Source organism: Pipistrellus hanaki (genome assembly GCF_964339955.1).
Source record: "Pipistrellus hanaki genome assembly, chromosome: 4".
Classification (NCBI taxonomy): Eukaryota; Metazoa; Chordata; class Mammalia; order Chiroptera; family Vespertilionidae; genus Pipistrellus; species Pipistrellus hanaki.
Window position 1 is genome coordinate 70049068 of NC_140506.1, and position 27778 is coordinate 70076845.

At 55.0% G+C, this 27778-nt stretch overlaps 2 protein-coding genes across 2 annotated transcripts; one reads left to right on the plus strand and one right to left on the minus strand.

Annotated features, from left to right (window-relative positions):
* The first annotated feature begins 538 nt into the window (after window positions 1–538).
* On the plus strand, window positions 539–13609 carry ARPC1B (actin related protein 2/3 complex subunit 1B). The gene is made up of 10 exons (XM_084881436.1): window positions 539–675; window positions 5884–5960; window positions 6789–6893; window positions 7292–7514; window positions 8496–8603; window positions 9594–9800; window positions 9882–9957; window positions 11222–11427; window positions 12234–12324; window positions 12664–13609. The coding sequence occupies exons 2-10, from the start codon at window positions 5897–5899 to the stop codon at window positions 12700–12702; spliced, it is 1119 nt and encodes a 372-aa protein (XP_084737562.1). The 5' UTR covers window positions 539–675; window positions 5884–5896; the 3' UTR covers window positions 12703–13609.
* A 762-nt stretch (window positions 13610–14371) lies between these two features.
* PDAP1 (PDGFA associated protein 1) lies at window positions 14372–27658 on the minus strand. The gene is made up of 6 exons (XM_084881451.1): window positions 27522–27658; window positions 20849–20940; window positions 19651–19761; window positions 17410–17531; window positions 16171–16322; window positions 14372–15075 (listed from the first exon to the last, which is right to left on the minus strand). The coding sequence occupies exons 1-6, from the start codon at window positions 27532–27534 to the stop codon at window positions 15017–15019; spliced, it is 549 nt and encodes a 182-aa protein (XP_084737577.1). The 5' UTR covers window positions 27535–27658; the 3' UTR covers window positions 14372–15016.
* Window positions 27659–27778: the final 120 nt, after the last annotated feature.

Below are 27778 nucleotides of genomic sequence, written 5' to 3' on the forward strand. Positions count from 1 at the left end.
GCAGTTGTGAGGGGGCCCTATGGGGTGCATACCTGTTGCATCTCTGGCTTCCGTTCCTCCCCTCCCAGAGCGGTGGGCATGCCCAGAAATGAGGCTGCCATCGCCTCTGGCGTGGTCCTGCGGGCTCTGAGCCCGTCAGCCCGTGTCCTGGACCCTCACCTCCGGCGGCCAAGTGAAGCCGCCTGGGTGGCCGGGGCCAGGGGCGGCGCGGGGGGCGCTGGGCCGCCGGAGGGGGAGCGCGGGGCGCAGGGTGCGCTCCCGCCCGGCCCGCTCCCTCCCCGCTGGGCGCCGCCCGGTGCGCTGTGGCTGCCCAGGGGCACCAGCTGGTGCAGGAAGGGGCGGTCCCGGAGCCGCGGTGAACCCCGAGCCGCCGCGCTGGGGCGGGGGGTGCAGGCGGAGGTGCGCGCTGCGGGCCGGCCGCTCAGGCTGCGCCCCGCTCTGGGCTCGGTTGCTCCGCTGAGACCGCGGGGGGTGGGAGGGGGGGACGGTCGGGGCGCCCCGGATCCGCGCCGCCCCGAACCCCGAGGTGGGCGGGGTTTGCCCTGCGGCCGCCGCCCCCGCCCCGGCCCCGCGGAGCCCAGGCCCCGCCCGCCGCCGCCCACCAGGAAGTGGCTGCGGGTCCCGGAGCCGGTGCGGCGCGTCGACTGCCCAGAGTCCGCGGCCCGGAGCCCCGAGGTGAGGGGTGCGGGGTCGGGGTCGGGGTCGGGGGGGGGGGGGCCGAGGCGGGGTCGGGGTCGGGGTCGGGGGGGGGGGGGCCGAGGCGGGGTCGGGGGCCAAGGGGGGCGCCTGGAGATGAGGGGAGAGGAAAGAAGGGGAGAGGGGGGCGCGGGGAGGGGGCGCCTGCCCAGAGATGGGGGCCCCGGAGGTGCAGGGGCGCCAGGTGGGGAGGGGCTGGGCGGGGTGAGGCGGCGGCCGGGCCCTGGGCGGGCAGCGAGGACTCCCGCCCGGCGTCCCCCAGGCGGCGGAGCCCCGGCCCGCGCTCCGCTCCGCCCCCCGGCCCCGCGTTCCCCTCCCGGCTGGGCCCCCGGCTCCGCGCCCCCCGTTATTCGGCCGGCGAGGGGCCCACGCCCCGCCACTTCCCTCCACCCTCCGCCTTCCGGGTTGCTCCAGCGGGAAATGAGCTGGCGTCCCCGCCCGTCCCCTCCCTCCCCCCGCCCGGGTCCCCTCCACTACCACCACCCCCACCCCCCGGGTCCCCGGCCAGGTCTGGGGTCCCTCCCGGCGGAGCCCCGGGGGCCGGGGTCCAGGCGCCAGCGGATCTGACCGGCGCCTCAGCCCGCGGCTGCGGGGGGCACAGCCCGGCGGCCCGGAGGGCGGGGCGGCCCCGGGCGGAGACAGGAGAGAAGGAAGGACTGGCGCCCCCCCCCCCATCCCCTCGGGGCTCCCCGTTGCCTGTGAGGTCACCGGGACCCAGGAAAAGGGCCAAGTCTTCCTTCCCCGGCTGATGGCCGAGCGGGCCACCACCTCGCTGGGCCTCAACTTGCCCATCTGGAAAACGGGCGCCCTGCCTGGTAACCGTGTGCGGCGCTGGCTGATGTGCGGGGCACACAGAGTGCATGGCCGGCCCCAGGTACCCGTGTCTGCCAGGAGAACCCAGTCTCTGAGTTTGGGGTCAGAGCTTGCTGTGCCTTTTCAGAGCGGTGTGACCATTGAGCAAATCTTGGCTTTTGAGTCTCAGAGTGAAGGTTAAAAACAACACAAAACAAAAAAATGTATTAGGCCTGGTTTAGAAGAGAGAATAGGATGTATGTCCAGATCCTGGGGAACCCTGGGCATTAGAGATGCCAAGTAAAGTTAGTTCATTACATAGGTGCTTGCAATAGTTACACAGAATATCGTGTTAATATCACATGTACTCTCTCCATTTTTCTACCCTGTCCCCATTACAAAGAGGGTTAGTATGAACATGTTTGCTTTGAGGGGGGGGGAAATAACTCAGTGGATATTTTCTTAGCAAAAAAAAAAAAGAATGTATGTTACCCAAGAGTGTTAATGATCTTAATTTCCTGTTCATGTTATTCTGTTCTGTTTGTTCCTACCCAGCTGCTGAGTTGAGCGCTATCACATCGCTCTTCAGAAAGACTGAGTAAATTAGCAACAAATTAGAATTTCTCTGCAGCCCTGCCAGCATTCCATTTTATGTTTTTGTTTTGTTTGAGTTCCTTTAACGGGGGCTTTACGGGGCTTTGTGATGGTTTTCATGTGTGTTTCTTGCTGTGGTTTGTCAGACTTCAGGAGGGAGTCAGGGAGACGGACTGGCTGGTCTGTCTGGGGTGGCAGGGCTGCTCCACACACAACAGGAAATGGAGTAATGGCCCAGGCGGCTGCGAAACGGCTCGCTGGCAGCGCTCTGCAGCAGCCTCGGCGCTGGGTGGGGACTTCCCTCAGCGCCTGTAAAGCAGAGATGCTTGCTGCAGGCACTCCCGCCTGGATTAGCCAAAAATACAGCCAAATGTCTGGGCTCAGGAAAGGCTGGCAGAGCTTCTCTTCAAATAAGAAAAAACCTACAGTGGCTGCCTGTCCAGCCCCAGCCTTTTCTGGCCGGAGATGTGAGGGGAGCACTGGCCCGGGGCACCCCGCCAGTGTGGACAGAGCCAGAATTGGAACCCAGCGCCGTAAGGAAGGGGCCCCAAGGCCCGGGCCCCTTCACCTGACTTGCTTTGCTTTAGAAGGAGCTATAGTCACCCTGTATCCTCAAAGGACCCTCTAGATGGCAGTTTCCAAGCTTTTCTGACCATTGACCCAATCAGGGGGGAAAAAAATTTGAGTACATGCTCTCCAGAAAACCAGTAAATGTGTACAAATTGCAGTCATGTTCCACTGGAGTACTATGGCCTCTCCCTTACAGACCATCCCCTCCGACAGGAAAGGATAGGATTCATTCATTCACCCACACTCAGGAAATATTTATTCAGCATCTACTGCTGGGCAGGTATTCTGATTGGTTCTGGGGCTACTACATCTGTGAACAAATATCCGACCCCGTGGGGCTTATGCCCCAGTGCCTGGTCTTTGGCACCCCCTGGGTGGACCCCCCCCCCCCCGGGGACACATACCCCCTCCTAGCCCCCATGTCACTCTCCTTGGCCCTCACCCCACCAGCCACGGCTGCTCCTGGGTCCGTTCACACAGAGCAGAGCATTCTCCGTGTGCGGATGTGGGGACCACAGAGAGATCCTGGCTCCGGAGCCTCAGGATTTGGTCCGTGTTCCCCCAGCCTCACTCAGATTCAGGGGTGATTGAGGGCAGAGGGGGGCAAGTCCCAATGCCAGGCCCAGGTCCCCTCCCCTCGCCGTGTCTGTAGCAGTCGAATGGCCCACAGGAGTGCTGGTCACCGAGCCCCGAGGACAAGTGGGCGGGTGTCCCGGAGGCCACAGCCTCCGCCTGCCTCTGTCTCCACAGAAATCATCCCTCAGACACCCTGCTTGAGCCACGCGGCCCTGACAGCATTTTCCGCAGCAGGAGACTGGCTGGCAGGGGGTCCAGCTCCCTGCTTTTGTAAGGTGGAGGTTTTCCTGGGCTGAAGTCAGAGTTCCGAGGCTGCTTCCTGGGGTCTACTGATGCCTAAGCATCCTGCATGAGCGTGGCTGAGAAGTCCTTCCCCCTCTGGGCTCTCATTTCCTCTTCTGTGCCTGGGGGGCGGGGAGTCATGGCTGGGGCTCCGGCTGGTTTCAGGTGCTTTGCAGAAGTTAGGAACAAGTTAAAGGAAGTGCCTCTTCCCCTTTCCCACCCCCTTCGTCCGAACGCCCTGCCCCTTTAAGGTGTTGGTTCGGTGGACTAGGAAGTGCTTCTCTCTGAATTCAGGCCACAGTGTGACCGCTGCTGGCTGTAGTCTGACCCTCCCTCCCTGCCCGTCCCCCTGCGCACGGGGCCTCTGTGCCCGCCTGATGAACCTTGGGGCCCCAGGAAAAATGGTCAGAGCTCCCCACGTCCTCTCGGGTACGTGGCTTGCTAGTATGGGAGCCACGGTCCTCAGCTGACCCAGCCTCCCCGTCTTCACAGCCTGGGACTCCGGACCATCAGGCCAGACAGGCTTTTCACAGGTCCTTGGACGCTCTTACCGAGGCCTGGCAAAGGGGCAGCAGTGCTCGGCCACACGGCTGGAGCTGGGAAGTTGGGTTCTGCTGACCAACTCGGAGCCTGGGATCCGGGGACGCCCACCCTCACCCAGCAGGCAGCTGTGGGGCCCCTCCCTTCCGGGCCCCTGGGACAGGAGGGTTGGCCGCAGCTGGACCAGGGGTTTGGAAGCGGGCTCTGGCCTTAGCCCTGCCCTTGCCCTGTGAGTGACCTTGGAACGGGGGGCAGATTAGCACAGTTTAGCAGTCAGACAAGCCTGATGCTCCCATTCCTGAGTCATCTACAGTGTAGACAGTGAGGACACCCTTTCCCGGCAAAACTGGATGCCAGGACTGGCCCAGTCCAGATGCACCGGAAGCTTGGGGGAAGGCCCCCGCAGGCATGCTGACCTGGGCTGACAGCTCCGCCACCACAGCCACTTCCGTGGCCTCGCCATACACAGCGAGGCCTTATAAGGAGACAGGCCCGGGAGGCAGCTATTGTGGGAGCAGTGTGCTAGTGTGTGTGTGCAAGGCCGAAAACACGTGTGGGAGCAGTGTGCTAGGCTGAAAACACACGTGTGGGAGCAGTGTGCTAGTGTGTGTGTGCAAGGCTGAACATGCATGAGCATGTGTGGCCTGAGCCTGGGCTGCTGAAGAAGTGATGCTCCCTTAGGATTCTGCCTCATGGAACAGAGGTGGGCACTGAGTGGCTGCAGAGAATGGCACGCGGGTGTGCAGTGTGGACAGGACTGGCCTTGAAGGCACATCAGGCGTGTCCCCAGAAAGCAGCCTTCCCTGCAGGGGGAGGAGCACGTGTGCCGGCCAGGAGTTCCGCCTGCTCCAGGCACAGGGATGGCTGAGGGCAGCAAGCTCAGCCGGGTGTGTGTGTGTGTGTAGGAGGGTGTGAGTCCGCCCCTCCTCACAGCGGGAGGGAGGGAGTGGCCTGAGAGGGCAGTCGTTGGGAGGAGGCAGCCAGCCCAGAGCAGAAATGAGCAGAGCTGTGTGAGGGGGTGAGGGTGAAGGAAGGCGGTGGGTGACCCTTCTCGGTGTGGCCCCACCTCTCCTCAGGCCCGATGGGCTCGGCCAGCAGGTGGGAGGAGGCTTGAGAGGTGCAGGGGCTGAGCTGGGGGCGAGCTGGGGCCCCTCTCCAGGCGGGAGGTCCAGTAGCTGCTGCTGCTGCCAGGCCCGAGCCTGCAGAGCGGGGCCCAGCCCCCCCTCCTCTTGGCACCTCGCTGCCCTCTGGACCCTCCTTCATCTCACATGCATGCCATCCTGGGACCCCGAAGACCCCCCACCCACGCCAGGCCCAGGGCACCCGTCCTCCCAGCCACAGGAGCAGCAGATGGGTTTTCTTGATGGAAATCGGATCTGTCTGTCTGTCCGCCTGGGCCCTTCCCCACAGGTGCCTGCAGAAGCTCCCCCTCTTTACCACCCCGAGGAGAGGGGGGAGGACCAGGCAGGGCTCTGGGTATGGGGGCACTGCTCTCCGTTTTTGAGATGGTTTCATTTCATCCTCACCCCATTCTTCTGGGGGAGCTCTGTCTGTGAGAGCACAGAGGCACAGATGGTGGGTCCCTGCGCGCCCCACTCACAGCGGCTTCCGCACCCCGGTACTTCCCACCCCGGCCTTGTTCTGGTCCCTGGAGCCTCAAAGACATCCCACGAGAGCCGTCATTTTACAAGGAAACTGAGGTCCCAGGGGTGAGGCAAGGCCTCAGGCCAGAGTCAGGAGGCAGGGTGGTCCCACCGCCCGCCTGTGAGGTCGGGTGGGGCCTGGTCTGGGGCAGGGGCAGGGCTGACTGGGTTCTCACCTTCCTGGGCACAGGAGCTGAGAAGCCATGGCCTACCACAGCTTCCTGATGGAGCCCATCAGCTGCCACGCCTGGAACAAGGACCGCACACGTGAGTGCCCTCCGTCCCCGGAGCACACGCGGGCAGTGCAGCGGCCAGGCCCCCCTCCTTCACGTCTGGTCCCGGTGTTTGGGGGGAAGGGATGAGCCGCTCTGGGACAAGCAGGGGCAGCCGGGTGAGTGGGGCGAGAGCAGGCGGGCTGTAGGTGCAGGGGCTCCCCGCAGGGGGAGGGGCGGGGATAAGGACTGAAGACATAGCCTGCCGAGGCAGGTAGTGAGATGAGCGATGAAGAACACACGGGGTGCCGAAACCGGTTTGGCTCGGTGGATAGAGCGTCGGCCTCCGGACTGAGGGGTCCCGGGTTCGATTCCGGTCGAGGGCATGTACCTTGGTTGCAGGCACATCCCCGGTGGGGAAGCTGATCGATGTTTCTCTCTCATCGATGTTTCTAGCTCTCTATCTCTCTCTCTGTGAAAAATCAATTAAAAAACACACACAAAAAAACAGACAAACCCGGGGTGAGGGAAAGCAGTGGAGGCAGAGGTGCTGAGCTAGAAAAGGTGGCCGGCCTGGGAAGGCCTTCCAAAGGAGGTGACATTTGTGCAGGACCTAAAGGAAGGGAGGAAGGGACAGGTGCAGAGGACTGGGCAAAGCTCCCCGAGGCCATGGGACTGTTGGGGCAGGTCTGGGTGGTCCTCATGAGCGGGGCCGGTCCCTGGGGAGGTGTCCTAAGAAGAGCCCCGCAGGGCCTGAGGGACTTCAGGGGGCCCCCTGAGGCAGAGCCTCAGGCAGAGTGCTGCCCAGGTGGTGTGTGAAGGGCACTGGGGAACCTGGGCATGCGTGCGTCTTCTGACTCCCCACCCCGGCTCTCCCCTGCAGAGATTGCCATCTGCCCCAACAACCACGAAGTGCACATCTACGAGAAGAGTGGCGGCAAGTGGGCGAAGGTGCATGAGCTCAAGGAGCACAACGGGCAGGTGACAGGTGGGTCCCCTCCTGCAGGGGCGGGCGTGGCTGACCAGGGCCGGCCGCGCGCTCCCTGTGTCGGCGGGACGGTTTGGGCCGTAACACAGCCCTGGTTCAGAGTGGCTGAGGTGATAAAGGGCTTATGCTGGTTCGTGTGACTGTAAAACTCAGAGTTTGTGGGCTCCAGGGAAGGTCTGGTCCAGCAGCCCCGCCTGGCCAACAACCCATTCCTCTCCCGCCTGTTGGCCTGGCCTTCCAGCGTGTGGTCGTTGTTGGAACGGTAGCGCCCCCAGGCAGCTTCAGGAGCACCCCCTGGAGCCGCTTTCCTTCCGATTGTGTCCTCTGCGCCCCGCCTACGTGGACCCTCAGAGGCACCCACTCCCGCTCAGTCCCTCCCTCCCTCCCCTCCCCCACAGGCATTGACTGGGCCCCGGAGAGCAACCGCATCGTGACCTGCGGCACCGACCGCAACGCGTACGTGTGGACGCTGAAGGGCCGCGCGTGGAAGCCCACCCTGGTCATCCTGCGCATCAACCGGGCGGCCCGCTGCGTGCGCTGGGCCCCCAACGAGAACAAGTTCGCCGTGGGCAGCGGCTCCCGGGTCATCTCCATCTGCTACTTCGAGCAGGAAAACGACTGGTGGGCGTTGGGGCGGAGCCTGACGGGCTGGGAGGCGCCGGGGCTGCAGGCGAACAGGCGGAGGGATCAGTGTCCCAGGAAACACCACGTGGGGTGTCGGTGTCTCTGTTCACACCGCCCTGGGGGAGGGTGACCTCTCTGGACCTCCTAGGTGAGGTGGGGGGGGGGGCTCTGCACACCGCTGGGGGCTCCCACAGCCCTGTCTTGGTCACAAGGGGACAGACCACCCCAGGCCACCTCTGTGGTCCTCGCGTTAAGCCCCGCACGTGTATTGGCACCGATTCCCTCACGGCCCCCTGGACTGGGCCTCTGCTCGTGCTTTACAGGTGAAGCAAAGTCAGGTTCTGAGGCAAAGTCACCTGCCCAAGGTTCCCAGCCACATAATCATCTCCCTGGATCCCTGAGGCCAGGGCCAGGCATGAATGAGCTCAGGCTGGAGCCTGGGAGACCCAGTTCAAATCCTACTCTAGCCGAAACCGGTTTAGCTCAATGGATAGAGCGTCGGCTTGGGGACTGAAAGGTCCCGGGTTCAATTCCAGCCAAGGGCATGTACCTTGGTTGCGGGCACATCCCCAGTAGGGGGTGTGCAAGAGGCAGCTGATCGATGACACTCTCTCATCGATGTTTCTAACTCTCTATCTCTCTCCCTTCCTCTCTGTACAAAATCAATAAAATATATTTAAAAAAAAAAAAAATCCTACTCTAGCCGAATCCCACCCTAGCCCATGAGTAGCTTCACTGAGCCTGCCCACGGTTGTCCTGAGTGTTAAAGGCGACAGGGTAGAAGGTTCCCACCATTGCTGGCCTGAACCTGGCCCTGAAAGGACCCTCGGCTCACAGTGCCCGGATCGCTCTCCGGGGCTGCCCTGTCTGCAGGGCACAGTCCGGGGAGCCTGGAGCCCCGGGGCACGGAGGCCCCTGACACGGGGGTAAGTGGCTCTGCTTCTCTCCCCCCCCTCCCTGTCTGACCGCCGTGTCCAGGTGGGTGTGCAAGCACATCAAGAAGCCCATTCGCTCCACCGTCCTCAGCCTGGACTGGCACCCCAACAACGTGCTCCTGGCCGCGGGCTCCTGCGACTTCAAGTGCCGGTGAGAGGGGGGGCCCCTGACGTCCGTGGGACAGGAGTTTGAGGGGAGCCCCATACCCTGCCTTCCAGACCCGCTGTGGGCCAGCTCTGCTGCCGGAGGGTGACCTGGGCTCTGGGAGGTTTTGCTCTTTCAAGGGTCATCATTGGCTCGGTCTCCAGCCTGGGGAGAGTCTGGCCTCTTCCTGCCTCTTAATGTCAACAAGGTTTCTTCCCTAGCCCTTCCTCTCCTGCTTCCTTAGAACCTGCCGCTCCTTCAGTTTCCTGGCTTCTGTCTGAAGGAAGACCAGCGGTGTGCTTTTTCACAGGAAGGCGTAAATGACCGATACGCTGCCTCATTATCTTAAGGCCTGGACTGTAGAGTCCCCAGTAGCCACAGGCGGTTCTTTCCTTCTGGGTTTAGCAGCCCGAAGTCTCCCAGGCCTCCAGCTCCCAGCTCCAGGCAGGGCCTGGGTCTCTGACTCTCCAATGGGAAACGGCTCCAGCAGGCTGAGGTCCCCTTGGAGGGCCTGGGCCTGGGGAGGGGGGTGTGCCGAGAGGCTCTGTTGGTGGGTTGAGAGCTGTTTTGTTAGCACCCTAATCTGTCGGGTGACCCCTTACTGGTCCAGAGGTTTAGAGGGGGATTTACATGTGCAAGACAAGGGGCAGGAACAATTCCCGGCGCAGAGTGGGAGGGAGAAGGGGCGTCGTGGGCTGGCTGTGGAGTTGTGGCCAGCATGAGGAGGACCAGGCGCCTCCTAGTGGTGTGTCACCAACGGATGGTCCCGGGAGTTCACAGGACGCTGAGCTGGGAGACCTGCTGGCCCTTCTCCATGCTCAGAGATGGCCCTGAGGCCCAGACTCCACCACCTGTGCAGATGCGGGCCATGAAAAGCTGGCTCTGGTGTCATGAGCTCCTAGCCAATTGCTCTGACCGTACCAGGCTGGTGTGAGAAAGGGAGCCTCTTTAGACACCCAGTCACCTTTTTCCCCCTCATTTTCCCTCTGTGGGCAGGATATTCTCGGCCTACATAAAGGAAGTGGAGGAGCGGCCAGCACCCACCCCGTGGGGCTCCAAGATGCCCTTCGGGGAGCTGATGTTTGAGTCCAGCAGCAGCTGTGGCTGGGTGCACGGCGTCTGCTTCTCAGCCAGCGGCAGCCGCGTGGCCTGGGTCAGCCACGACAGCACCGTGTGCCTGGCTGACGCTGACAAGAAGATGGCGTGAGTACCGGTCACCCAAGGGGGGACAGCAGAGGCACGGAGCAGGACGGGGCTGGAGGCTGACCTCTCTCTCTCACTCAGGGTCACAACCCTGGCCTCTGAAACGCTGCCGCTGCTGGCCGTGACCTTCATCACAGAAAACAGCCTGGTGGCTGCGGTAAGGAGGGAGGGAAGCGGTAGCCAATTAGGATACGTCTCCCCGTAGCGAGCCCAGAGGTGCCCAGTTATATCCCCTCGTTCCCTCCTTCCCTCCCTCCCTCCCTGCTTCCTCCCTCCCTCCTTTCTTTTTTTCTTTTTTTTTTTTTTTTAATATATTTTATTGATTTTATACAGAGAGGAAGGGAGAGAGATAGAGAGTTAGAATAATCAATGAGAGAGAGTCATCGATCAGCTGCCTCTTGCACACCCCCTACTGGGGATGTGCCCGCAACCAAGGTACATGCCCTTGACCGGAATCGAACCCGGGACCCTTCAGTCCCCAAGCCGACGCTCTATCCATTGAGCCAAACCGGTCCCGGCCCCTCCCTTCCTTTCATCCATCCATCCTTTCGTCCATATGTCTGTATTGACTAGGGTGCTGTGAGGGGGCTTTCCTCAGTGCAGATGGAGGCTTTGTCACCAAAATGCTCCTCCAACGGCCATGGAGGGAGGAGGGGGAGCGGAGATCCTGGATGGGTCTTTACATCTCTGCCTGTTTTATTGGCAAGTAGAAATGACAGGGTCAGCCGAAACCGGTTTGGCTCAGTGGATAGAGTGTCGGTCTGCGGACTGAAGGTCCCAGGTTCGATTCCGGTCAAGGGCATGTACATTGGTTGTGGGCACGTCCCCAGTGAAGGGTGTGCAGGAGGCAGCTGATCGATGTCTCTCTCTCTCGTCGATGTTTCTGGCTCTCTATCCCTCTCCCTTCCTCTCTGTAAAAAAATCAATAAAATATATTTTTTTTAAAAAGAAATGACAGAGTCACACCTCACTCAGAGTGGGGGGTGTGTGGGGTTTGGTTCTACCATGTGTCCAGAGGGCACTGCTGTTCTCCCCTCCTTCTGCCCGCCTTGGTCAAGTCCCTTTTCACCCTCAGCACACAGTGGGGGTCCTCGAAGGGGGTCAAGCCCCCTTGGCCTGTTAGGACAGAAGGTCCCTGGGCTCTCAGAGGAGTCCCAGACAAGCTTTCTCATCTAGACACTGGTTTTACTGGGGTAGGAGCCACCGCTATATCCTTGGGCTTGTCTGGCAGTGTCCGCAAGCTTGCATCAGCTTCCCGGGAGCTGCTCCATCCAAGTCCATCCCGCCTGTGCGGCCGCCAGACTCATGGACCAGTTTCCCCTTGCTGGCACGCCCTGCCTCCAGCCTGCTTCCCCGGGTGGAAAATGGGGGCGCTGCGCCTGCCCTGGGCCTGGGCTCAAATAGCACCGCCCCCACCGCAGGGCCACGACTGCTTCCCGGTGCTCTTTACCTACGACGGCGCCGCGGGGACGCTGAGCTTCGGGGGGCGGCTGGACGTGCCCAAGCAGAACTCCCAGCGCGGCCTGACCGCCCGCGAGCGCTTCCAGAACCTGGACAAGAAGGCGAGCTCCGAGGGCGGCGCGGCCGGCGGCACGGGCCTGGACTCGCTGCACAAGAACAGCGTCAGGTGAGGGCGGCCCGCGGCCCGGCGGGTGGTCCTGGGAGCATGGATCTGGACTCCAGCAGCCTGGAGGCGTGACCCCAGGTTTGGGGAGCCAGGTAGATCTCTGGTGGGGCGGGCAGGCAGCCTCTCGGCGTTTGCAGGACGCGGTTGTGAGGACCATCATCGTAGGGGTGGGGCCTGCTTCTCCGCTGGCCAGGCAGCGACTAGCTATGGGCGGGGCCACAGCTGCAGCTGGTCCAGTGCTAGGAACTGGTGAACTGGTGGCAGAACCAAAGGTCCCCGCAGCAGCCTCTGAGGAACGAGGGTGTGATGGGAAGGCCCCCCAAAACTTCCAAATCCGGCAGCCACGGGTGTGCGCCCTGTGGCAAATAAAGAACTTTGGCAACTTTCTGACCGAGCCAGAGAAGCCCTCCTGTGGCTGCTGGGTACAGTGGTGTCTTCTGACCCAATACCTTTGTCCTACTTTCAAAGCTCTTCATAACTAGTTCCTCTCCCTCCCAGCCCCATCTTTTACTTTATTCTGCCACCCTATTGTCCCTACACACATTCCCAGACGTCCTCCCTGCCCTGCCCAGGCCTTTATCGTGTGCCAGTCGCCTGGGCTGCACACTTTGTGCCTTGCACACTACTGCTGTTCCTACACCCGTGAGCCCCGTTCTGTGATCCTGCACAGCCTGCACCCCAGGCTGTCCCTGCGAGCAAACCCCAGGGCTCTCACTGAAGTCAGTGCCCCCAAGAGCTCCTGGAGGGCAGGTTGGACTTGAGTTCAGCACAGGCTGGGATCCATAAGACCCTCGTCATCTTTGCAGCCAGATCTCGGTGCTCAGCGGGGGTAAGGCCAAGTGCTCCCAGTTCTGCACTACTGGCATGGATGGTGGCATGAGCATCTGGGATGTGAAGGTGAGTCTTACCCAATCCCAGCTTCCCACCGCACTCCCAGGGGCCCTGCATCCCATTTTGCCTGGGCAGCCTCCCTGGATGCCGTCTTTCAAGTGGGAGAAAGGCACTTGGAGTGCTGTAAGCGGGGGGGGGGGGGGGGGGGGGAGGAGGGGGGGGGAGGGGCAGCCCCTTGACACTTGGGCCTCCGCATGCTGAGGCACCTCCCTTTCAGGGCTGGGATTCAAGCCAGGTCTGTTGGGCCCCAAAGACCCGAGTTTTCTGTCCTCTGCCTGGGGCTGGGGTGGGTAGAATGTCTACAGGACAGCTAAGAACCAGCCTGTTCTGCTCATCTCCTTCCAGAGCTTGGAATCAGCCTTGAAGGACCTCAAGATCAAATGACTTGTGAGGAGAACGTTGGCCTCACCCCAGCTGCTGCGGGGAGGGGTCAGGAGGCTAAGGCTCGCTTTGCTGAGTATTTCCACAGTGCCCAAAGGGGAAAGGGAGGGGAGGGGGCTGGCAGCTTTTCTACCTATTTGAAGGAACATGTGCCTTTTTCTTAAACAAACTTTCATTTATTGTAAAAAATGTCCCCAAAGCACTCTGCTGGTCATGAACTGCTTTAAAACGTGGAGGTAATAAAAATACAATTGCAGACATGCTCGCCTGTGTTTGGAAGAGGTTCGTTTTTGCAGACATCGGTACCTTAAACCCAAGAGCCTTCCCCCACACGGCTCCTTCCCCACGGGAGTCCAGCCCAGGGGGAAGGTGTCTTCCACCATTCAGCAGTCAGATTCCTAGACGAGGGATTGCTTATGCCAGGCTGATTCTGGGGTTTAATGTAAATTTAATTACTGTTTGATGTTTTGCAGTTGGTTTCTGGTAAATGCTCATAATTTTTTAAGATTCTCTCCCCGCCCCATTTTCATTTTATTCAGAGGGTTGTTTGTTTTTTAATGAAACTATACTTTATAGTTATGGGGTTTTAAAAATCTAGGTCAGTAGTAGGCAAACAGCGGCTTGCAAGCCACATTTGGCTCTTTGGCTCCTTGAGGGTTTTTTGGGTTTTTTTAAAAATATATTTTATTGATTTTTTTACAGAGGAAGGGAGAGAGCTAGAAACATCAGATGAGAGAGAGACCAATGTACATGCCCTGGACCAGAATCAAACCTGGGATCTTTCAGTCCGCAGACCGACGCTCTATCCACTGAGCCAAACCGGTTTCGGCGGCCGCTTGAGTTTTTAGCAAAGGTCAGAGTACCCTAATTAATAACAATGCACCTACCTATATAGTCTAAGTTTTGGCTCTCAAAAGAAATTTCAATTGTATTGTTGATATTTGGCTCTGTTGACTAATGAGTTTGCTGACCACCGGTCTAGGTAATGAGGGAGTCTCTGTAGGCCAGGATGAGCTGCATATGCTGGCAGTGGTGGTTTCCCTCCTCAGGGGCCCAAGGCTGTGCCCTCCAGCATGGCCAAGCCCAGGGCTGTAGTAGAGGTCACTGGGAGTTGGGCTCAACCACTAAACCCGTCTGGCTTCAGGTCCAACTCCCTGCTTGGCACCGTCACTGACTTCCGAGGACCATGTGCAAAGAAAGGATGATGCTATTCATGAGGCAAACAGAGTGCCTCTCAGGGGGGCCCAAGGGGACAGGACAGGCACTATGGCAGGACGTGCAGGCAGCCGTGATTGTGCTAAGCCCCAGCATCCCTGCTGCCATCCCACCATAAAGGATGGTAAGGATTGAATGAGATAATGCTTGGCAGTCAAGCTGGATATCAGCTATTAGGATGCTTCCTCTCTGCACTGAAATCCTGAGGCTGTTACCACCAGGGGGCGCCTGCTGCTGCCAGCCTGCTGTGGACATGGACAGGGCCCTGGCCACTCTGGCCTAAGACTCCTACTTGGTTAAAGGGAGAAGGCCAACTCCTGTATCGTGAGGTCTCCAGCTTGGATGCCCAGGGTCCAGTCCCCAAACCCTGCTCAGTGCCCACTGAACCCGTGGGGCATATCTGCTGGGTGAAAATGGCCCAGGCATAAGGGCCCAAAGATGGATCATGGAACGAGGGTTACGATAATGTCAAGTTTAATCTGCCAAATATACAAGTTGGATTTGTAGAGCATGTTTTGCCTGGGTGCTGCACAGTAGACAGCGGTTTCCTGAAATGATCCGTGGGTAGGGTTAAGGAGGGGCCCTGGTCAGGAAGGTGGGAAGGGGACGGAGAAGGGCACAGGGGAGGCCATGAGAAGAGCCATGACCCTAGAGACCCGGGCTCCCCGATGACAGCCCCCAAGTGAGCACCCAGGCAACACAGATGGGCTGGTTGTTGCAAACTCACCAGCAGCAGCCCCCAGCACAACCACCCCCTACTGTGCGATCTACTGGACAAATGGACGCTCTTCTTACCCCACCTCCCAGGCACCCCCAACGAAAGTTCTGAATTCTAAAAACAGCAAAAACATCCGAATGGTTACATATGAAATGCCGTCCTGCATCTTTCTGTCTCAAAGATAGCAGCTGCCCCCTCCCCCCAGCCCCCCACCCGCCTTCCCCCAAACAATTTCCGTGCCAAGATGAAGAGGAGACCCCAGGCTGGGGGGAACTCCTTGTCTTGAGGGGCTGCTGCCTTGGTGACAGGGCACAGGGTGGGCGAGACACAGCAGCAGTCCTGGCCGCATGGCCCAGTTCCCTGGTATCTCCTCCTCAGGCCTTGTTACTTATTCAGGGAGAGCGACTGCATTCGTTTTCCTGACAAAGTTGCGTCATCTTTTGCTAAGAGTAGAAAGGGAAGAAAAGGGTAGTTAAAACATATCCAACCCCACTCCCAGAATCAGAACTGTAAGTCTGATAGGCCTCAGAAAACATTTGTGCAACTGGATCACCAGGCAGAGACCGAGAGGCCTGCCTGATACCCTCCGGCGGGAAAAGGATTCCTGCTGAAGCCACTGAACCCTGGTGTGCAGGCATTCTCACTGAGTTTGGGGCCCACTCCATAAAGACTCACCAATGCCCAATCCAGGACTAAAATAGAAAGTCTTTTTACACTACCCCTGGCAGAACCCAGTAATTCCAATCTCTCCCAGTAGATGCTGAATTCTCTAAAATCAGCAACAATGTTCAGAGTTACACAGGAAGTCCTTTCCTGCTTGGGATTTGTGAAGCAAGAGCCGCTAGCGGGAGCCGGGATAACCAGGTTGTCTCCAGTGTGGTAACATGCCCCTGGATAACTGGTTTCCCATTTCTAGGCCTGTTTCCTTGCTATGTGGTGAGGAGGCAGGGGAGCAGGATCCCTAAGGGCCCTCATGGTCCCACATGTAGAATGCACGAGATAAAGACATATGAACACGAGTCAAGAGTTCCTATAAACCAACTCCCACAGCCAACCTGGCCCACAGGCACCCTCTTCCACCTTTGCCCACTGGAGGGAGGACATGGAGAAAGGACACTTGGGTCAGATTTCATCCGAGTCTGCCATGACACCCAGCCCACCCTGCCCCACCTCCCAAGCCCCTCACACAGACAGTTGTTATCCCAGACAGCTCCGCCAGCCACACAAGGCACCAGACCTCGGTGGGACCTTCCAACTCGAAGATCTGCACTGATCTATCCCTGAGGCCTCTCTCAGATGCCACAACAGTGCTCTGCTGAAGTTCAAACCCATATTGAACCCTATGCTGCTGTGGGTCCCTCCGAGCACCCTTTGGGGAGGGGTTAGGAACTCCCACTTCCACCTAACTGTGAGGAGGGTGCTTACACACAGGGTGGGCCTCTACCAAACAATCGGACACCCATTTCACAACGGGGACAATGAAGTGCAGGTTTATGCCCAGAACCAGCCAGGCAGTGCTACAGTGACTCAGGACTTACCTTTCCTTTCTTCTTCTTTCTTCTTGGCAGCTTCTTCCCGCTGTTTTCGGATAATTGCCAGCCGGGCAAGGTCAGCTTTGGCTTGCTCTGTTTTCCCAGCTAAATGCATTTTCATGTAACGCTCTTTTGCTTTCTGCTTCTCGATTTCTTCTCTGTTTGGATAAAATAGTGTCACAGGAGACATCTTCCCCACCATTATCAGCTGAGGTGGATGTGGTCAAGTATTCAGGCCTAGGCCCAAGTGGTGGAGGGCCCCCTGGCTAAGGGAGGGGCCCTGGCTCCGTGCGCCCCTCCCTGAGGGACACTCACCAAACAAAACACGCAGAGGGACCAGTCTGGACCTCTGCATGGCAGACTCAAGGGGCTGGGGGAAGCAGAGTTATGTACTCAGCCTCCTCAGATGGAAAACACAGGGTAAGTGGGTAGGCTCAGGGTCTGTGACTGTGGGAAAGCCTTAACACAATATTGTCCATGTCTGGCTGGGTTGGTGAGGAGTGGGCAGGGTATGGCTGACTAGGATCTGGTGTCCACAGTGAGAAAGGAGAACCAAAACCAAGTGAACTGTGTCCACAGAAGATGACCAGAGGAGGAAGGCAATAGAAACCACATTCTATAAGGGGTGGAGAAAGGAGTGAACCAAATGGCCATGGATGGGAGCTAGGCACACCCAATCCAAGTAGACATGACACTACACATTCTCAATCAGTGCAGCTCAGATGTGCATGAGGCTGCCTCCAAAGGGGTGTGAATAAGAGCTTGACTCCCATGGGACAAAGGTGACAGCCACCAACACCATAAGCAGAGAGAGGGGAGGGTCATTAATTTCCCTTTGAGGATCTTCTTCCCAAGCCTGAGATTCTGAACTGGAATGGGCACCTGTGAGGGTGTGAGATTAGAATGTTTCATTTACACCAGGTTCTTGGAAGAGCTGATTTTGGAGGTGGCAGAGAAGTTCACCTGGCAGGAGGTTGGGGGAGGGAGAAACTGGGCCTCACAGCACACAGGGCTGGGGAGTAATGAAAAAACAAGGCATGGGGCATGGCCAGAGGGGAGGGAAAACCTCTCAGCAATCAAAGTTGGGTGTGCAGATATCTCACCCAAAAGACTCTGGACAAAACACTCACTAAAAAGATGAGACAGGAATACCTGTCAGCTACACTAGGAGGGAGGAGGGGGTCAGGAGGCATCTGGATGAGAAGCAAGGTTGCTCAGGTCACCAGGCCCAGCAGCAGAGGTTACCGTTCTCTCCTTGAAAGCTCCTTGGGTCCATCCAAATCGAGTTGTGTGACTTTTTTGGTTGTCTGTGCCACTCGGTTGGGGTTCTCGATGTCAATAAGGCCTTCCACACCTTTGCGCTTTTGCTAAGATAGGACAAGAAGCTGGAGTTGGAGAAGTTTAGGTCCTGCAGAGCCCCCAACATCTGGATGGGGATAAACTCCTGTTCCACCCCAGTCCAGCCCCGATGCTTGGCCCAAAACCTCCCAGGATTGTCTTTATCAGTACCAGCATGGGAGATACAGAGAACTGGTGTATATGACTTAGAGCCCAGCCTATGCTAAGTCCCAGCAGCCAGGGATTATTATCCCACGTTCAAAGGTGACAAAATGGAGGCACAGGATTAAACAACTTGCCTAAAGCCAACCAATAAGTAGACAATAGATGTGAACCCAAGTCAAAATTGCCCAGCACAGAGCACTCACTGCTCCTCCACTTCAAGTTCAGACTCCAAAAGCTGTTTTCCACGGAATCTCACGCCTGACCACAACATGCAATGCTGGATCCCCAGAGTACAGTGGGCCAATGATGGTCTCAGGACCAATTCTAATTCCTAGCCATCTAAGCTGACAGGAGGGAAATACTACTTTAGCCATCAGATCACAGCCTAGGAGTTTTGAATGCTGGCCCAAGAACCTGGAGCCTGAACCTCCCACATCCCAGAGAAATTCAGAAAGAAATGAGAACACAAGTTCTTGATGTAATAGATTTGGTCAACAAATCAGACCCTGCCAATCCCATCTTTCTCTTTAATAAAGTGACCGGAAAGACAGCTTCTAAACACCAGTCAATCTGACCAATATACAGAGCTGCAGATACCTATATCCAATCTGGCTACATCTATGCACCTCAATTTGGATAACTGATCTCACAAACTTAATGTGTCTAAAACAGAACTTAAGATTCACCCCCAACCCACCCTGCTCCTCTCCAGAACCCTAAGCATGGCCTTATTCCTTCTTACCTCAGCCCCCTCACCCAACCCTCAACAAACCTCACTAAGTCTATCTCTAAAATATGCCCACTTTTCTGCACTGCCATTGCCACCACCCTAATGTAAACCACAAATTCTTGGCTGGATACCTACCAGCATTTCACTGCTTCCCAAACTCAACACCCCACAATTCACTCTTTGCAGAGCAGCCAAAACAATCTTTTAAGTCTGGTCTCCTCTCTCTCCAGCTTCGAGACCTCCACCAGCTGCCCACTGTCCACCTACAGTGAAACCCAAACCCCTTCAACAGCCACACCAGAGCTGCCCTTGTCAACCGTTCCTCCTTCATCCCTAACCACGCTCCTCCTTATCCACCAAGTCACAGCCCACCAACCTCCTCCAATGTTTGAAACATGATCAGGTGGTTCCACCCCAGGAACTTTACAGTTACTAATCTGGCTGCCTCAACTGCTCTGCATGGCCGGTTCCATCTTGTTTGAAATCTCAGTTTAAAAGTAACCTCCTTAACACACACTACTCCCAAGTATCCTTGATCACAGTCCATTTTATCTATACTACTTGAAATTACATCATTCATTTACTTCTCTATTGTCCATACAATCATGTGCCCCTTAACAGTGATACATACAAAAAAAAATACATCAGTAAGCGATTTTGCCATTGTTTGAACATTAGAGTACACTTTCACAAACCTAGATGGTATAGCCCAGTGGTCAGCAAAATGCGGCTCACAAGCCAAATGTGGCTCTTTGGCCCCTTGAGTGTGGCTCTTCCACAAAATACCATGGCCTGGCCAAGTCTATTTTGAAGAAGTGGCATTAGAAAAGTTTAAGTTTTAAAAATTTGGCTCTCAAAAGAAATTTCAATCGTTGTACTATTGATATTTGGCTCTGTTGACTAATGAGTTTGCCAACCACTGGTATAGCCTAAGTAAGTGTCCGTGCTCTGCATTTACATGACTGGTAGGTTTGTTTACACAGCATCACCATACATTTCATGAGTAATGCGTTATACCACAATGTTACAATGGCTATGATGTCACTAGATGACAGGAAATTTTCAGCTCCATTATAATCTTATGGGACCACCATCATATATGTGGTCCACCTTAGACAAAAACATTGTTATGTAAACTCTTACGAGCAAGGACTCTGTCTGCAACTGCCACTGGGACTGGTGATCAACAGGTATTTAATAAATGTTTGTTGAATGAATGAGTTCAGGTCTCAGGGCCCCACCAAGCTCAGTACCTGGTAATCATCATCTTCATCCTCACTCTCATCTGAGTCTAGTGATTTCTTCTCCTTTTTGGGGTCACCTGCAGCCCCATCTCCATCTTCTTCTCCTTGTTCCTCTTCTTCCTATTCCAGAAATGGACAACCTACAGAATTAAAAATGCAAAACAAAACCACAAGACTATCACCCCCGTCTCCCATCCCAACTACATCTAGACTGTGAACTTTGAGAAGGCCGAGATCAAGGATGACAAGGTTCCTACTCCAAGATCCTGGTCCCTCCACACCCCCTGGGGGTGGGGGGTGAGCTGCGTCAGAAGCAGCCTATCCACTAGACTCTGCTGTTCATCTTCTCTTCTGCTTCCCCAGCTGCCATGTGCAGCTGTCAAATCATACTCACTTTTACTGGGCAAGTCCTCCCCTGCTTTCCACTCCCACAATCAGTGCAGTGATGCCCTGGCACACCACTTCCCAAGACAATGCCCTGGCACACCACTCCCTCCACTTCTCTTGCCTCCCCACCAAAGGCAAGAGAAGTGGAGGAAACCTGTACATATTCTCCACGGTCCTGCTCAGCTGCCAACTCCCTCACATGGCAGGCCCTCCTTCCCTGTACCCCAGCCCCTCTACCCTAACCTGACTGTGCTTCCAGCAGCCCTTATGCAGGGGAGAATCTAAAGGTCTGGCAGGGGACACGAACAACAACGACAGAAACATAGTATTCTGTTTCCTGTAAGTTGTCTGGAAAAAAGCCAAGTAGAGCTAACTACTAAGCCTGCACTGGAGAGGGAAGAGTGGGTAGCACCAGTGAGAGTCACAGAAGAGGTGACATTGAGCAAGGTCTGGGGAACAAATGTTACTTTGCCTGGTAGGCGTATGGGAAGGCAGGGCATCATATTGTGCTGGGTTTGGCAAGCAGTCCTGTACGGCTGGAACAGACAAGGGGTGGTGCTGGGAGCTCAACCTAGAGCCTGGCAAAGGGAGATTCCCTGGAAGGTGGGAACACAGGAATAAGAACAGACTCACTAAGGCAACCGTTGCTGACTGAACAAAGTTCTAATTGATCCAATCAGAGGATGGCCAGCATTGGTCGTTCTGAGACTCATGCCTGCTCCTTGCGGCTCCCCAGATTCCAGGTGTAGGCTTCTTCCTGAGAACAGGGGGTCCTTGCCAGGACTATCTCAGGCACCACCCTGGGACACAATGTACTCACCCTGGCCTTCTGCTTTTCAGCTTGGAGCTGGGCGTCAATCTCCTCAGGGCTCGTGTATTGCCGTGCCCGGCCTTTGTGGCCTCCCTTTCTCCCTGCAAGAGGATTGGCAATTTAGGAAGACGGGAGGGAAGCAGCTTCCTTGATTGCCGGAGAGCTGTGTCCTGCTTGAGGCACTCTCATCAGAGATTGCAGACCTCACCTGTCCCTCACTAAACACAACCCAAACCTTTACTTCCCCATCCTCATATACTCAAAGAAAAAAATAGGCAACATATGACCACCTGATGCAGCACTAAACTATGTGCTGGATGCAGGCTCCCACAACAAGACCTGAGGGGAGGATATGGGGGAGAGCATATTGCATGTAGTAACTGGCTAAGTCACCTGGTCCCTTAGAATCCAAACATAGATGCAATTATGAGAACACTAGAGGCCCAGTGCAAGAAATTCGGGGGGGTGGGGGGGATTCCTCAGCGCAGTCTGCACCCTCTCCAATCTGGGACCCCTCAAGGGATGTGTGACTGCACGGGGAGTCGGACATCTCTCTCACAATCCAGGACTGCTGGCTCCCAACTGCTCACCTGCCTGCCTTCCTGATTGCCCCTAACCACTTCTGCCTGCCAGCCTGATCACCCCCTAACCACTCCCCTGCCAGCCTGATTGATACCTAACTGCCCTCCCTTGTAGGCCTGGGTCGTCGTCCGTCCGTCCCCCCCCCCCCCGCAACTGCATGCACATGTAGATGGGCGGGGGCTTGACGCTACGTGCAGCATGAGGCCGGGGTTCCTGCAGATCCGCCTGGCACGGGGGCAGGTCCCACAGCTCCAGCCTACCTCTTTGGAGCAATCCATCAAGGAGCCCTGGATGGGTGGGTGGGGTCTACCTCTTTGGGGTAATTGATCACGGGGCTCCCCCACTGTGGAAGGACACAGGCCAGGCTGGGGGAGGGGGCTACTACCCCCCAAATGCATGAATTTCATGCACCAGGCCTCTGGTAAAAATATTAAGAAAGGGTATGCTATGAAATTAGTAACAGGATTTAATAATATAGTAATTCACAGTATACCGTATCATCCTAACTTTAGCATTATAGCTAATACTATAGAACACGAAACAGAAGCTTCAACATGTGCTTTTGGAGATCGAGACCATATAAAGGCATCTTTACCATAAAAGCTATCATGTACGCTAGTCACAATAATGTATTACCTCAAGAACATACTAATGGTTTAATTCAATATTGGGTCAATATAAAATTTAGTGAGCCTACAGTATTTTGAATGTAAGTTAATGTGATTAGTAAAGGTAGTGACTCTAATGGAGTATAAAATAAGAAATAGATTCATGCATTAAGTCACTCAGTCTGCCACCCTTAGTGTGTAATACGAATGGGGACTAGAGTGGCTTCAATAAGATATAAAATTCTATAGCTGAAAATGTTATGATCAAGAACATTTGGAGAATATAATAATCCTAATATATACAGAGCCAGGTGCTGCCACAACCAAACAGACAACCAGTCACCATGAAGTGCATGGAGCACCTCTCGTGCCCCACCCCCACAAGCTGCTCAGCATGAAGGGGGTGGTGGTGGTGGGTGGGATTGGGGACTGTTGAGCGGCAGCAGCAAGCTTAGCGGAGCAGTCATGGGCAGCAGCAAGTTTGGCCGAGCAGTCAGTCGCAGGGTGGGGGGAATTTCACGGAGCATGGCGGGTCGGAGGAGCCTCTCGGAGCAGTGGTGGGCGGGGGGAGCATTGTGGAGCAGCAGAGGAGCAGTGAGCATCGCAGAGCCTCTCGGGGAAGGGAGCTTCATGTAGCGTAGCAGGGTGGCAGAGGCCAGCGAAGGAGGCCAGGACAGGACTACAGACCCTAACCACACACAATTTCGTGCACACTGGGCCTCTAGTATATTAATAATTTTTCCCGTTTAAGGTTCTTTGGCCAGGTGAAATGGACTAGCAACAATCGTAAGTGGTAATAGTCGAGGGGATAGTTTAAGTAGTGGGGTAGAGAATCAGAGAAGAATACTATTGATAGGTTTAGGCTATTATAATTAGCCTGGTTTATTAGGGGTAGACATGTTAGGCTAATTATTAGCCTACTAGAGGCCAGGTGCATGAATTCGTACACGGGCGGGGTCCCTCACCCAGGCCGGATGGCTGTGGGAGTGCACTGACCACCAGGGGGAAGCTCCTATGTTTTTGTTTTAAATATATTTTTATTGATTTTACATAGAGAGAAATTGAGAGGGATAGAGAGCTAGAAACGTCAATGAGAGAGAAACATCAACCAGCTGCCTCCTGCACACCCCCTACTGGGGATGTGCCCGCAACCAAGGCACATGCCCTTGACCAGAATCGAACCCGAGACCTCTCAGTCTGCAGGCCGACGCTCTATCCACTGAGCCAAACCGGTTTCTGTGGGAAGCTCCTATGTTGACCAGTGCACATCATAGTGACCAATCAGCCGGTCATAACAGTGCTTAGGCTTTAATACACACACACACACACACACACACACACACACACACAGTAGAATTAATTCAGATTACTTTTTGAAAATCATGTATACACTTACAAGTTCAGGAAGCACAGAGTCCCAAACAAGAGGAGCCCAAAAAGGGCCACACCAAGACACATCATAGTTAAAATGCCAAGCTCTAGTCTGGGTTAGTTGGTTTCAGAGAGGAGGAGGCAGCCTGCAGCCGAGAGCATGGAAGAGGAGACAAAGCCGTGTCCAGAGCCTGGCAGGGTTGGGCCTGGGCTCCGAGGTACCCCAGCTGCGGGGAGGGCTGTGCGGACCCACACTGTCCTGCCACCACCACCACTGACTCACAACAGGTCCGCCGCCTCCAGAGCAGCCTTGCTCCATGCTCCCCTTCCCTGTCCCCATAAAAGGAAGGAAAAAATGCAAAGCCCTAGCCAGTTTGGCTCAGTGAAGAGCATCAGACTGTAGACTGAAGGGTCCCGAGTTCGATTCAGGTCAAGGACACATTTCTTGGTTGCAGGCTCATTCCTGGCCTGGGCCCTAGTCAGGGCTTGTGCAGGAGGTAACCAATCAAAGTGTTTCTCACATTAAAATTTCTGTCTTTCCCTCTCTCTTCGGCTTTCTCTAAAAATCAATGGAAAAATATCCTTGGGTGAGGATTAACAAAAAAATAAAAAGTAAAATACTCATTCCTTCAAAAAATAATAATTAAAATGCCAAGAGGTAAAGATAAATAATCTTAAAAGCAGAAAGAGAAAAGCAGTTAGTTACCTACAAGGGAGTAGCCATACGACTGTCAGCTGATTTCTCAACAGAAACTTCGCAGGCCAAAAAGGAGTGGCAAGAAATATTCAAGTGATAAATAGCAAGGACCTATAACCAAGATTACTCTACCCAACAAAGCTATCTTTTAGAACTGAAGGTCAGATAAACAGCTTCACAGACAAGAAAAAGCAAAAGGAGTTCATCACCAAACCAATACTACATGAAATGTTGAAGGATATTCATTTTTTGTTTGTTTTCTAATATATATTTACTAGAGACCCAGTGCATGAAAATCATGGGGGGGGGAGAGGGGGGGGAGGCAGTGTCCCTCAGCTCAGTCTGCACCTGCACCTTCTCACAGTCCAGGACCCCTCACTTCTTATTGGCTGCCTACAGCAGAGGCAGGAGAGGGTCCCGCCATCACCACTGCGCTCACCAGTCATGAGTCTTGCTTCTGGCTGAATTGCACTCCCCCCGTGGGAGCACACTGACCACCAGGGGGTAGATGCTCAAAGCAGTAGCTGCCTCCTGGTGCTCACTGTGCATTATAGTGACTGGTTGTTCTGCCGTTCAATTGATTTGCATATTAGGGTTTTATTATATAGGATTGATTTCAGAGAGAAGGAAGAGGGAGAAAAAGATAGAAAGATCAATGATGAGAATCACTGATTGGCTGCCTCCTGCACGCCCCACACAAAGGATCAAGCCCACAACCCGGGCATGTGCCCTGATGGGGAATCAAACTGTGACCTCCTGATTCATAGGCTGATGCTCAACCACTGAGCCACACCAGCCAGGCTGAAGGGTATTCTTTAAAGAGGAAGAAGACACCATAGCTTGTCTGGCTCAATGGATAGAGCATCAGCCTGCAGACTAAAGGGTCCCGGGTTCGATTCTGATCAAGGGCACATGCCTGGGTTGTAGGCTGGATCCTCACTAGGGGGTGTGCAGGAGGCATCCAATCAATGATTCTCCATCACTGATGTTTTTCTCTCTCTCTTCCTCTCTGAAATCAATAAAAATACATAAAAAGGAGGAAGAAGAAAAAACTATTAAAAACTATGAACAATAAAATGGCAATACACATATATCAGCAATTGCATCTAAAAATAAAATAAATGAACAAGAAATCTAATGAACAAAATAAACTGATGAATAAAATAGAATCAGAGACATAGAAACATGGAAGAGACTGACGAATCTCAGAGGGAAGGAGGAGTGGGAAAAATTAACCAAAAATCTTACATGCATATATGCATTACCTATGGGGCACAGAAAATAGGGTGGTGAAGGCCTGGGATGGAACAGAAACTGGGTGGAGGGGAGCCAAGGGGGGAAAGAGGAACATCTATAATACTCTCAATAATACAAATTTGAAATTTAAAATATATACATGATTAGCAATTAAAGTTCATCTAAGAGTATCAGTTTTATAGACTGACCCCTGCTAAGGCCATCAGCCAGTTTTATAGCCCTTCTACTGGTCCCAGAGGATACTGGATTAGCTGTGGCTTTCACCCATTCCCAACTTTTCTGAAAGCTGTAGTCCGCCTAATTCCCAGGGAGTCTCTCCGTGAGAGCAGAGAATCTGTATTAGACAGCTGGAGCTGCTCTGGACTCCAGAGACAGCACAGAGACACTGGCCTCCCTAATTTCCTAGACAGCAGCTGCATAGCCATAATTGGGCTGCTACAAAGTACACCACCCATTTTTAATGACTACCTGGGTTCCCAGGAGCGTCTCAGTCTATGCTCATGAAAGTCCTATTGTGAAAGATCAAGCTTGCCATTATAAGAAACCAACACCCTTTCTTGTCCTCTGAAAATTGCAGGCAATAGTAACAACTCAAAATTGGCTTCTAGAGGCTTCCATCCTGCACACTTGGCTATGGATGCTGACCTTAGTTTGCTCTACAGTAACTTTTATCAGCTCTTCATGCCTTTAAAAATGCTTCCGTTTTTAAACAGAAACAATATTGGTTCTTTGTTCATGAGGAATTTGATACTTTAACATTTTCATGTTTTTGCTTTTGAAGCAAATTAATGTAAAGCAATTAATGTAAATCTTGTTTATACGTAAAGTTTTTTCACAAGTCAAAAGGCCATGTCATTTAACCAAGAATTCACGTTTAGGACTTTCTAATTGTACCCTCCAACCTTGCCTCAAAGTATTTATTAAGTAGAACTCCTAGAGCCAGCATTCTGGAGTCAGAGGGCTCACTTGGCATCCTCCTTGTGCATAACAAGAAACTAAGGAATACAGAAGGGAAGAAAAAAAAAGAAAAAGAAAAATAAATACAGAGGAGAGGTGGCTCTTCCTAGCACAGACTAAACCAGCAGATACCTAGGCTTAAATGGATTAAACTTTGTAAAGCCCAATTATCTCTGGAAGTAGAGTCAGGAAGTCATTTAGGTTTGAAAAAGTTCCGAGTAGATTTTCCTGTGGGCTGATACATCTCTATCAACATGACACATGAGCTGCCAGCATTAACTGACTATCTGTTCTGTGCCAGCAGCTGCTAGACACTTCAAGTGCTCTATCATTTTACTACCCCTAATCCCAACTTTCTAACTTAGGGGTTATCAGCCAGGTGTTCCAGATGAGAACAGTCTGGGAAATGGCAGATATCCTGTCCAAAGCTACTGGATGGGCTTCCAATCAAGAACTACTGGCTCTTAGGGAAAAAAGGATGGAGGAGGATGAACAATGTGCTGGGAAGCCACGGATTCTTTACCTTCTTGGCCAAGGAACCGACAGAGTTTACAAATAACAAGAGTTAAAGCTTACTAGGCACATGTGCGCACACCGTGGGATTACCTAGTTTAAGCCTCGCATCAACACTATGAGGTAGGTACAATTACCACCCTTATTTGCAAATGAGGAAACCAAGACACAGGGAGGTTAAGTGGCTGACTCAAAGATACACATCTAGCAGCTGCTGAATAGGGCGATCAAAGCTGAGCCTGCCCGGCTCCAGAGCATCACCTTATGTCTCATTAGGCAGGCCTCTTTCGCCCGGAGCCCAAGAGGGCCCACGTTTTACACACGAGGCAGGCGGGCCCTGCACAGGCGCTGGACACGGTGACTCAGTCTCCGGCGAGCCTAGAATAGAGAAAGCTCCAGACCCCCCCACCTCCCCGCCTCGCCGGGGAGAAGCGCGCTCTAGGTCTGGCCTTCTGCGTCGGCGAGGACCCGGAGCCTCCGACTCTCCGCAGACCCAAGAGGGAGGGAGTGTATGAAGCCACTATGGTCCTCAGTCTCCCATCGGGACAATTCGGCGTCGAGGCCTAGGCCTGGCCCTCAGCCGGCACGGACATCCTCCCTCCGCGCCGCTCTCCGAGACGCCCGAGGGCTGGGACAGCGGGAGCCAGACTGGGATCGCCCCCTCGAGGCCCACGGGGCTCACGCGCCCGCTCCTCACCTCCTTTAGGCATCGCGGCTCTGGCAGCTGCGGCGGCGGCGGCGGCGGCGGCGCCTTACACTGACACCGGAACCGGAAATGTCTGGGGCTCGACTTCTTCCGCCCAGCACTGTCCCCTCAGCGCGCCGCCGCCGCCGCCGCCGTCTCCAAGAGAACTGGGCATCTCAGGGAAGCAGCTGCGGGGAGCTGGGCTGTCCCGTGCGCCGCCTGCGTTCAGGCTCGTCCGCGTGCTGCCGGGCAACAGCGCCCCCACGCTC

Coding starts and splice junctions, on each gene's coding strand:
- ARPC1B (XM_084881436.1), top strand. CDS start 5,897: ATGGCCTACCACAGCTTCCTGATGGAGCCCATCAGCTGCCACGCCTGG. Junction 9,958..11,221: donor AAAACAGCCTGGTGGCTGCG/GTAAGGAGGGAG, acceptor CCCCCACCGCAG/GGCCACGACTGCTTCCCGGT. Junction 12,325..12,663: donor TGAGCATCTGGGATGTGAAG/GTGAGTCTTACC, acceptor ATCTCCTTCCAG/AGCTTGGAATCAGCCTTGAA.
- PDAP1 (XM_084881451.1), bottom strand. Junction 17,532..19,650: donor ATGAAGATGATGATTACCAG/GTACTGAGCTTG, acceptor GTCCTATCTTAG/CAAAAGCGCAAAGGTGTGGA. Junction 16,323..17,409: donor GAGCTTTCAAGGAGAGAACG/GTAACCTCTGCT, acceptor TTATCCAAACAG/AGAAGAAATCGAGAAGCAGA.